The following is a 12,113-nucleotide window of genomic DNA, read 5'->3' as shown; positions in this document are numbered from 1 at the left end:
GCTATCCCAAGATACGCATACTTTCTTTTGAAAACCCTTATTTTCCATCTTAGGATCAATATTATGTCTTGGTTCCAAAACAGAAGAGCTTTAAGGGCTAGACAATGAGGATTAAGTGACTTGCCCAGGGTCACACAGTTAGGAAGTGTCTAAGGCAACATTTGAACCCAGGACCTCCTGTTTCCAGGCTTGTCTCTCTATCCACTGATACTTATACTTTTAAAAGCCTCAGTTTCCTCATCTATAATAATATCTGTACTTCCTGCTTGACAGAGTTATAGTAAGGAAAAGGATTTTGCAAGCTTCAAAGTCCTAAAGAAATGTCAACTTGTAAATAGAATGCTTTGAAAGCTGCAAAGGATTATATGAGAGTAAGTTGATATTGTTCTCACAGGCTAACTAACCCACACAGCAGAGCCTCCTGGGCAATTCCACTCCATCACCTACACTCATAAATGCGCACATGCCAGACACTCATAACACTACCTTTACTGCGTGGGCATTAAGTGCTGACACAGCACGATGGGCATCTTTGGGAAAGCAGAGGCTGGAATCTTTCCCAAGAGCAAAGGCCTCGAATAGAAACACTATTAATCTACAGTTAATTGGGGAATTTGCAGAGAAATTAGCAGCGCAGAAAGCATAACCAGGATGACCGCAAAGGATAAACCAGATCCTGCCAAAGATTCCAGCTGATGAATTAATCGCGCCGCCCAGGGCATCATTTCAGACACATTCCCGATTCTAAGTGACAGGGCGTTTAGCAAGAGAATTAAAACTGTGTTTGGTCACGGCCGAGTACCCTCAGTAGAGAGATGTGCCAACATCAGCCTCCACTGCCGTAAATACACTCTTGTCCTATGACTGTCCAAAGCATTAGCTGTCAATTCTGCCTGCCGAACAGCCACCCAATACAAGCCACCAAGACCTCTGCACCATGCCAAGTCTTGGGGCATCATGTTTTCTTGTGCCTCTCTGCCCCATACTTTTTTTTTAAATAACCCTGCATCATGCCGAGCCTTTGAATACCATGTTTTCTTGTGCCTCTCTGCCCCATACTTTTATTTAATAACCCTGCATCATGCTGAGACTTTGAATGCCATATTTTCTTGTGCTTCTCTGCCCCCTACATTTTTTTACAACCTTGCACCATACAAAGCCTTGGGGCATCATGTTTTCTTGTGCTTCTCTGCCCCATACTTTTTTTTAAATAACCCTGCATCATGCCGAGCCTTTGAATACCATGTTTTCTTGTGCCTCTCTGCCCCATACTTTTTTTAATAACCCTGCATCATGCTGAGCCTTTGAATGCCATATTTTCTTGTGCTTCTCTGCCCCCTACATTTTTTTACAACCTTGCACCATACAAAGCCTTGGGGCACCATGTTTTCTTGTGCCTCTCTGCCCCATACACTTTTTTTTACAACCTTATCTTCTGTCCTAGAATTGACACTATCTGTTCCAAGGCAGAAGAATGGTAAAGGCTAGGGAATTGGGGTTAAGTGACCTGCCCTGGGGTCACACAACTAGGGAATGTCTGAGGCCAGATTGGAACCCAGGACCTCCTGTTTCCAAGCTTGTCTCTCTATCCACTGAGCTACCTCACTGCCCCTCTGCCCTGTGAATTTGACAGACACAAATCCACCATCACCCTCACCAGTCAAGTGCATTTTTAGAAGGGGCAGTAGGTGACTCAGTGGATAAAGAGACAGGTTCAAATTTGGCTTCAGAAACTTCCTAGCTGTGTGACCCTGGGCAAGTCACTTGACCCCCATTGCCTTTCTTCTGCCTTAGAATCAATATTTTAAGATGGAAGGTAAAAGTGTAAAATATATACACATGTATATAGTTTTTTAAAAAATCTATGGTTTCTTGAGCAAAGAGAACTCCCTTTATTTCCTCCTTAACTTTTGATCTTAGAGTAGGGCAGTAAGAGATTAGGCACATGTTTGTTAAAGGAATGAATAAGTGGAGACATACTGAGAGGCCCCAGAGTGAATGAGTGTTTACCCTCTATATGGACTCTCTTCTAGTAGAATATGAGTTCCTTGAGAACAAGGGATTTTTCTGGGGTGTTGTTGTTGTTGTAATCCCAGTGCTTTCCACATTGTTAGTCCCTGTTTGATTGTTCTTCAATCATGTCTGACTCTTCATGACGCCATCTGGAGTTTCCTTAGCCAAGATATTGGAGTGGTTTGCCATTTACTTGTCCAGCTCATTTGACAGATAAGGAAACTGAGACAAACAGGGTTAAGTGACTTCCCCAGGGTCACAGAGCTAGTAAGTATCTGAGATTTGAACTCATCAAGATGAGTCTTCCTGAATCCTGGCCTGTAGTTCTAGCCACTACACCACCTACCTGCCCTTTTTCATTGATTCATTCATACATTCTTTCATTCATTCACAGCCCAAAAGATTTCATTAGGCAAGACTTCCTAGAGGAAGCCAGTTCACAAAGCTTTCTCCTCTGGTACTCCTTTCATTAAATACTAACTCCTTCCCCCAGATCTTGATAATAATGAAGAGGCAGGTGAGATTAGGCAAATTTCCCAGAGTCACACAGCCAGTCTGGGTCAGAGGCTGCCATTGAACCTAAACCTTCTTGACTCTGAGGTTAGCCCTCTATTCACCTGACCACGCTGCCAAGTAAAGCATATTGGACAGAGCAAGATCTTTCCTTGGTGATTTAGAGTCTTGGGGTCATTATTTTTAATGTCAGTGATGTTTCTTCAAGGTCTAATTCCAAAGATACGAAGTCTTCCCTGATTCCGTGCCACTTTCCCTCTTAACGTCTTTTTTAGAACTTCTGGAATTTATCTATCACTCCTCTGAGTTTCCATGGTATTTTGCTCTTCTCATATTGAAACTTCACATCCTACCTTGAATCATAATTATTAATCCAACACTTTACTGACATTAAACTTTCAGTGTTAGTATTTATACTTTGGAAAATCCAAATGCTACAAATCAGGCTATAAATTGGGTGGCTAGGTGGTACAATGGATAGAGTGTCAGCCTTGGAGTCAGGAGACCTGAGTTCAAATTTAATCTCAGGTACTTACTACCTGTGTGACCCCTAAGTCACTTAACCTCTGTTTGCCTCAGTTTCCTCATCTGTAAAATGAACTGGAGAAGGAAATGGCCAACCACTCCAATCTCCTTGCCAAGAAAACCCCAAATGGAATCACAAAGAACCAGACATAAATGAACAACAAATTTTTTAAAATGAGGTTTAGTTTCTTTTTCCACTGATTTCTGGACTTAAGAAAGTGATTGATAAAATGTTAATAATTCAGATTAAACTTCAACATGTGTCCTTCCTTTCCACCCCACACCCAGTAACAGATTGTTAAACATTTAGCAGCACATCCCTGCATAACAACACATTTGCTCAGCACTTTAAGGTTGATGAAATGCATTAGTTTATCCCCCTGGTATAATATAATGCACAGGAGGGTGAAGCATGTGTCTTCCTCTTCCTTATCTTCCTTAACCCCCATCCCCCACCTCTACCCTGGAGCTAATCCATTGGCTAACACTATTGAGTCAAACTCCTGAAGGACTTATGGGAAAGAACCCTAACCACATTGAGAGAAAGAACTGTGGGAGTAGAAATGAAAAAGCAAAACATATGACATCACTGATCACATGTATATATGGGTATGTGATTTGGGGTTTGGGCTTCAAAAAATCACTCTGTAGCAAAAATGAATAATATGGAAATAGGTATCAAGTGAAAAAAATGATTGAGTCAATAACTATTTGCTTAATGAAAATATAAGACCATAGTAATAAATAGCGAAGATAAAGGCTTTCTAGGAAAAGAGGCATTGTGAGTTTGTAGAAAGGGAGGTGAGTTTGAAATGAGGCTACCTTGATTCAAGCCCCATCTTTGATGATGATGAAGAGCTAAAGAGCTGTGGATAAGTCACTTAACTTTTTCTGAACCTCAATAATTTGCTGTTTAGTCATTTCAGTTCAACTCTTTGGGACCAGGGTTGTCATGGCAAAGATACCTAGGGTGGTTTGTCATCTCCTTCTCCAGCTCATTTGACAAGTGAGGAACTTGAGGAAAAGAGGGTAAAGTGACTTGCCCAGGATCACACAGTTGGTGAGTGTCCAAGACCAGATTTGAACTCAGAAAGAGGAGTCTTCCTGACTTCAGGCCAGGACACTCTTTCCACTGTGGCATCTAGTACTCTCATCTGTAAAATGGGCAGAGACATCTATGTTCTATTAACCTTATAAAGTTATTGTGAGAAAAAGCCCCTCTAAACCTTTTGGTGTCATGTCTCTGTGGGTGGTTATTATGTGCTAAGCCTACAACATACCTGAGGGCTGATCTTAAAATAAAACCTTGGTTTCAGCTTGTTCTCTTGCCATGTATCTCTCACAGAAATGAAGTGAAAATCCTAAGAGCTCTGCCTAACCAAGGTTTTACTGGAATTACCACCCTCAAACCACAGAGTGCTATTTCTCTTGCCAAAATGCTTCCTCATGCTCATAAATTCTATAACTGCTAGGTTTGGACTCAGAAAGATATTGGTCTGACCCTGAGTGGGTCACTTAACCTCCATTTGCCTCAATTTCCCCATTTGTAAAATTGGGATAATAAGAACACCTATCCCCAGGGCTGTAAGGATCAACTAAGATAATAGGTGTATAGCACAGTGCTTGGCACATTGTAAGTACTACATAAATATTAGCTACTATCATCATGACTATTGTTTTTCTTTTTAATACCCTAGAACTCGTTTTGTACTGGAGTTAGCCCACACCTTCTCTTGATGCTAAATGAAGTATGAGCATTTACACCTTGGAAATCTGCAAACTCTACAAATCAGGGCTTGATTTATTATTTTGTTGATTTTCTAGACTTCAGAAAGTGAGGGAGAAAATGTTAACGATGCAGATTAAATTTAAGTGTGACCTGCATAAAATTTCCCTCAGAGAGTTGGTATGCCAGCACACTCTTGCCTAGAGCACTGTTTCAATCAGTCAGCATTTGTACTAAGTCAGGAGCAAAAAAGGCCAAAAGGAAACCAGTCCTGCCCTCAGGGATCTTACATTCTAGTCGGGAAAGTGCACAGATAAATAGAATTCAAGGTCATTTGAGGAGGGGAGAGAAGCAACCACTAGATGTAGGAGGACATCAAGAGAGTCTCAATGGAGAAGATGACACTTGAGCCTTGAAGAAGTACATTTCAGGCATGAGGGACATCCAACCTATCCAACTGCACACGGATAGGAGATTAGAGTGTCAAGGTCAGGAAACTGATCAACTATAGGGAAATAATACAACATATGCTAGGAAAAACCCATGGGAGCCAGATTGTGGAGGGCTTTCAAATCCAAGCTAAGGAATTTTTACTGATATTCTTCTATAACTCAAGGGCAGGAGTTAGGGACTCGGGGGCCCCCAATCTGGAAAACCAAGGCAAAAACTTTGGCCCTCCCTTCAAAACAGAAAAGTCTGAATTCTTTTTCTTTTATGAGGTATCGTCTTGTAGAAACTGGGTTAAATATTTGGACATAGGCTGTATGTATATAGGTCCATCTGAACATTTTTAGCCTTTGTGTGTCATCTGCTGGCTTTAGCATTCTTTTTGAAAACTCTAACTTTTTTACTTATTTTACCTTTAAAAAAGAAAGCATGTATATTTATAGTATTGAAAGATAGAATATGTTGATATTGCTGTACAGTGCCATACATATATTTTATGCATTTATGAATTTCTAATCGTTTTCAGTGTCTTCTGCTGGCCTTCACGTGTTGTCTGCAGCTTCTATAAAAATCCTCCTCCTCCTCCCAAATCCTGTTTGATTTCCTATGTTCACCCGCAATATATCAAAACCATGATGGGGAGTCATGATATGGAAGAGGTTCCTATATTTTCTCTTATCAACAATGGAACCACAGAGGAAGACTACTGGGTATTTGGGGGCAGAATAGTGATGAGGCCAGACCTGGGCTTCATGAAGATGTTTAGGCAGCTGTGTGGCAGCTGAATCAAACAGAGTCTGGCAAAGTGGAACCAATGGGAAGGCTATTATGGTAATCCAAGCAAAAGGTTATAAGGGCCTGGGCTGGGTTGGTGACCATGTGAGTAAAAAGAAAGGGAGGGATATAGAAGAGAAGTCAAGACTAGGGGAGTGATTGGGTATGGAGGTTGGGGAAGAGGGAAGAACCAAGGGATAGCTCTAAAGTCACCTAAGTAGGTAAAGGGATGGGAGTGACCTGGAGGGAATTATGGGGGAGAAGAGGGCTTAGGGGAGAAGGTGCTGATGTCCATATTGAACATGTTGAGTTTGAGCAGTTTTCTGTTCTTCTAACCACAGCAATAATCCATCTTGCCCCTCTCCACTCTTGGAGCTGTCTCTTACCTCCGCCATTTTTCTGGCATAAGTATGGGAACCTCCAGACATTGCCCAGGCCCACAGAGAAGCCGATCTGTGCCAGGATGTACTGTAGCTTACTGTTCCAGGCAGGCCTATCCTCAGCCTCTAGGTCTTCCTCCACATCCTTCTGTTTGTCTTGAGTCTCTCCAGCCATGTTCAGGACACTGTGCTTGTAGTCCACCGGTTCCTCATGGGCCAGCAGGTCAGCCACAGACTCGGTGACATGCTCGTTACTGTGCTCCCGCTGCGTCACTTTGCTGTTCTTCGGCATTGGTGACCCCCAGGGCCCCAAGGCCCCCACCCCTGAGTTTGCAGAGAATGTGGGATGGGAGCTGCCTTCAGCTCCTTCTCATTCAGGAAACCTGCAAAACAAGGGAATGACAGATAGAAAGGAGTTAGACCAGGCCACTGAAGGAGAGCCTGAGAAGCCACAGGATTTACCCCATGGTATCTGCTTGGTGGATCATCTGTGGATCCTAGACTGACTGCTGATAGCTACCCAGCAATACTGCCAGCCTACATGCCCTCCTCATTGGCAAGGATGTGCTCAGTTCCTGGGATCCCATCTTTTGCCCAGCCTGAGCAGAGCATAACTAGGAAAGTGAATCTTCTGGAGGAAAATTCTGTGATGCAAACTAAAGTCAAATTGCAGGAATTTTGGGGTCACTCAAGGTTTTGGATTTTCTATGATGTTGTTCCCATATATAATATTAATTACAGAGAACTGACTAGAAGTCTACTTAATGAGGTCACAGTCTTTCCCCACTAAGATAGACAAGGTGGGGGTGAGCAGGGGTGCAACTAAATGGCAATTGGGTGGCTCAGTGGATTAAGAGTCAGGCCCAGAGATAGGAGGACCTGGGTTCAAATTTGACCTCAGACATTTCCTAGCTCTGTGACCCTGGGTGAGTCATTTAACCCCAATTGCCTAGCCCTTACTGCTCTTTTGCCTTGAAACCCATTCTAAAATATAAGGTAAGGATTTAAAAGAAATAGACAAGACTGGGTCCAGAGCTCACTATGTCTTCAGTAATTATTATTATGTAATATTTTATAGCACTTATTTTTCTTTCATTCCACCTTTCAAAAAGCAGTTTGTTATTAAGCACTTATTGGGTGTGAGGTATTGAGCTAACTACTCTGGATAGAGACAAAAATGAACCAGTCCTTGTCCTCAAAGAGATTGCATTCTATTAGGGGAAATAATATATGCACATAAAGGAAATACAGTGCTGCCCTCATGTACTACATGTGCAAGGGATTGGGAGAGGTGCGAGGAATAGGAAGACAAAAATAAAAGCATTTTACCCTCAGGAAATTTATATTCTCCTTGAGAATCCAATATATACCAAGCAAACACCAAACACTTTTAAGTCATTCAATTGCAAAAGGGGGCAGCTAGGCAGATGAGAGAGCCAAGTCTAGAGATGGGAAGACCCAAGTTTAAATCTGGCCACAGACACTTCCTAGTTGTGTGATCTTGAACAAGTCATTTAATCCCAGATGTCTAGTCCTTACCACTCTTCTGTCTTGGAACTTATACATAATATTGATTCTAGGAAGGAAGGAAGGAAGGAAGGAAGGAAGGAAGGAAGGAAGGAAGGAAGGAAGGAAGGAAGGAAGGAAGGAAGGAAGGAAGAAAGGAAGAAAGAAAGAAAGGAAGAAAGAAAGAAAGAAAGAAAGAAAGAAAGAAAGAAAGAAAGAAAGAAAGAAAGAAAGAAAGAAAGAAAGAAAGAAAGAAAGAAAGAAAGAAAGAAAGAAAGAAAGAAAGAAAGAAAGAAAGAAAGAAAGAAAGAAAGAAAGAAAGAAAGAAAGAAAGAAAGAAAGGAAGAAAGAAAGAAAGAAAAAGAAAAGGAGGAGGGAGGGAGGAAGAAAGGGAAGAAGAAAGGGAGGAAAGGAAGGAGGGATGGAGGGAAGAGTAATTACAAAAGAAGAGAGTTCTAACAAGTAAAGAAAGAGCTAGAATCATTCTTTGCCATGTCCCCTGCTCAAGACCCTTGGAGGGCAGTTTCACTGCTCCTGGACAGCTGCCTGGCCTCGAGAGAAGGCTGACCGTTGCAGAGGTAAGCTCCAGAACAGCAGAAGTCGCTAGAGCTGATGGCATTTGCTCTGTGCCAACAAATCCCAGGGTGATCTCTCACTGCTGACATTATCAGAGTACTGCAATGGCCAAAGAACTGGTACTTCATCCTTCAGTGACGGCTTTACAGAAGATAATGTCTGTGTGACACTGATGAGAGATGCAAAACCACCCCCTCCCTTGATCTCTCCTCATTTGTCTTTCACCCTTTTTTTTCTATTTGGGGAAATTAAACCTTTGAAGGCTCTCAACCTTCTGTTGCATTTCAAACTGCCTCCTCATTTAAGTTAGGAGAGGGGCAGCTTTTTAAGAGAAAGAAATACAGAAAATTGACAAACTGGCTTAGAGTTTGCCTAGTATCTTTCCAGGGGTATAATAATCTAGCTATGTGATCCCTTTTTTTAAAAGACCCTTACCAGATGTCTTAGAATTGATACTGAGGACCTGTTCCAAGGCAGAAGAGAAGAAGGGCTAAGAAATTGGGATTGTAACTTGCCCAGGATCATTTAGCTAGGAAGTGTCTGAAGCCACATTTGAACCCAGGACTTCCCATATGCAATCACTTTTAAAGCACCCCCCCCCCCTTGGGAGCTACTACTCCCAACTTTTATCTTTGAGAAATGACTGCTTCTAAGGTTCAAATGTGGGTTTGCACCACTAAAACTATAGCTCATAAGCCCCAACCAGTGCACTTAGCTTTAATAGTCATCTAGTAGCCCCAATTCCCTCAAAGCAAAGGCATTTATTAAGAAGGAATGGTAAAAATAGTAGCTACACAGTACTCTCACCATAAACCTGGGATGCATTCTTCCACAGCATCATTGGAATGGTGGGCACAAATTTAGAGTGGGCTGGTAGTAAGGCACATATTTAGAGAACACATTTGTGGCCAAAACAATTTCTGCCTCTAGTAGGAAAGAGCCCTAATGTTCTCTGTCTTCTTGTGGACCCCTTCAAGTATAGCATCTCTACTGGGGAAAAATAATAATAATATCTCATTTGTAAGATATCTTATGAGGAAGTTGTTATCCCCATTTCACAGATGAGGAAGCAAAGGCAAATGGAAGTTAAGTGATTTTATTAGGGTCATTCAACCAGTTAAGAGTCTGAAGACAGATATGAATTCAGTCTTCTGGACTTCAGACCCAGCATTCTAACCATTGCTCTACTTGGGCAGGTTGCTTAGCTAAACCCCTTGCAACTATTTATTTCTGTAGTTGACCCTTGAGTGCCAGGTCTAGCTTTCTCTTGAATTCATAATTGTCCTTCTTCTCTCCTTCTAGAGGTCTTGTCCCTTGAAGCTGCTCCCTACCCCAGTGTGTATCTGTCTCTGTTTCTCTCTCTGTCTCTATCTCTGTCTGCCTCTGTCTCTGTCTCTGCCTCTCTCTATCTCCATCTCTCTCTCACTGTCTATATGTCTCTATCTCTTTGTCTTTCTCTGTCTATCTCTCTGTCTCTATTTCTCTGTCTCTCTGTCTCTCTCTCTCTCTTCGTCTCTATCTCTCTGTCTGACTCTGTCTCTGCCCCTCTGTCTGTCTCTGTCTCTCTCTTACATAGGCAAACACACTTACTACTGGAGGAAGTGTCTCCTACTGAATGGGTAGCATCATCATCATTGGAGAAGGGAAGAGAGACATCTCTTCCCTGTTCCTTGTTGATGTTTGATAAAGGCTCAGAAGTCTTATTCCATAAAACTCCTTCCTTGCCAAGAGTCCCATTTGAATGCAGGGCCAGGAAACTGGATAGAGAACTGGGCCTGGAGTCAGAAGAACCTAAGTTCAAATTCAGTGTCAGATACTTACTCATTATGTGACCCTGGGCAAGTCACTTAACCACGCTTACCTCACTTTCCTCCTCTGTAACATGAGCTGGAAAAGGAAATGACAAACCACTGCAGTATCCTCATCAAAAAAAACCCCAAATGGGGTCATGGAGAGTCAGACATAACTGAAACAACTGAATACCTGGGATGCTTAACTTTTCAAAGGCCACCAAGAGTGGCAAGAGTGGGTAAATCTTCAATCACTTAATGACTAGCTACCCTTTCATTTCTGTCTCAGAAAACTTCACATTTCATAAAGGAATAACTGACTATATATACAGATCTTTGAAATTCATTTCATTAAAACCTCAATACCAAGATGACAGCAAAGGAAAGTAATAAATGTTGGAGGGGATGTGGCAAAATTGGGATACTAATGCATTGCTGGTGGAGTTGTGAATTGAACCAACCATTCTGGAGGGCAATTTGGAACTATGCCCAAAGGGTACTAAAAGACTGTCTGCCCTTTGATCCAGCCATAGCACTGCTGGGTTTATACCCCAAAGAGACAATAAGGAAAAAGACTTGTACAAGAATATTCATAGCTGCGCTCTTTGTGGTGGCCAAAAATTGGAAAATGAGGGGATGCCCTTCAATTGGGGAATGGCTGAACAAATTGTGGTATATGTTGGTGATGGAATACTATTGTGCTCAAAGGAATAATGAACTGGAGGAATTCTATGGGAACTGGAATAAACTCCAGGAATTGCTGCAGTGAGAAGAGCAGAACCAGGAGAACATTGTACATAGAGATGGATATGCTGTGGTACAGTCGAATATAATGGACTTCTCTACTAGCAGCAATGCAATGATCCAGGACAATTCTGAGGGACTTGTGAGAAAGAACACTATCCACACCCAGAGAAAGACCTGTGGGAATAGGAATGCAGAAGAAAAGTAACTGCTTGTTCATCATGGGTCAATGGGGATATGATTGGGGATGTAGACTCTAAATGTAATGATGTAAACATCTAAATGATGCTCACCCTAGCATAAATATCAACAATGTCGAAACAGGTTTTGATTAATGACACATGTAAACCCCAGTGGAATTGTGTATTGGCTATGAGAGTGGGAATGGCGGAGGGGAGGGAAAGAGCATGAATCATGGAAAAATATTCCAAATTAATTAATTAAATAAATAAACTTAATTTTTTTAAAAGCCTCACTATAGGGGGCAACTAGTGGATTAAGAGACAATCCTAGAGATGGGAGATCATGGGTTCAGATCTGATTTCAAATGTTCCTAGCTATGTGACCCTAGGCAAGTCACTTAATCCCCATTGCCTATCCCTTGCCACTCTTCTGCCTTAGAACCAATACACAGTACCTATTATCTGCCCCTTACTTTCTGTGATTAAATCAACTGGAAATTAGATTAAAATTTTATTTTAAAATTATTAATTTTATTTTATTATAATATTACTAAATTAATATCAAATTTAAATAAAATTTCCTAGATGAAATCTAAGAAATGGGTGGAAATTCTACACCTTATTAAGAAAAATGACCATTGGAAACAACCTATTTCTTACCAGTTCTCACTGTTTTCATTATCTAGGTCATTCTACATGCCCATTAACATCAGGAAAGACATAAGCAAGGACACTAGCATCACTTAGCCCATACAGTTCATCCCTTGGGTTAATTTTATCCTTGTTTCCTGACTTTCTCCAATAATCACCCAAGCCCAGGAATGAATGCCAAGGCAGAGCACATTAGACATGAAGTTGAACCCTATACAGGTCTAGTAGGTAGAGCCATAAACAGGGTATGGTTAGAGGGATTTGGCCCAAATGCTAACATATGGAG

At 41.6% G+C, this 12,113-nt stretch overlaps 1 protein-coding gene across 1 annotated transcript in view; it reads right to left on the bottom strand.

Annotated features, from left to right (window-relative positions):
* SLC6A17 (solute carrier family 6 member 17) overlaps nt 1–12,113 on the bottom strand; it is a 72,292-nt gene that overhangs the window by 35,840 nt on the left and 24,339 nt on the right. The window contains exon 2 of the mRNA XM_001372607.4: nt 6,385–6,761. Within this exon, the coding sequence (XP_001372644.1) occupies nt 6,385–6,670 (286 nt within the window). The 5' untranslated portion in view covers nt 6,671–6,761. The remainder of the gene's footprint in view (nt 1–6,384; nt 6,762–12,113) is intronic.

Source organism: Monodelphis domestica, chromosome 2 (genome assembly GCF_027887165.1).
Source record: "Monodelphis domestica isolate mMonDom1 chromosome 2, mMonDom1.pri, whole genome shotgun sequence".
NCBI lineage: Eukaryota > Metazoa > Chordata > Mammalia > Didelphimorphia > Didelphidae > Monodelphis > Monodelphis domestica.
This window is presented reverse-complemented; position numbering and strand designations above follow the sequence as displayed.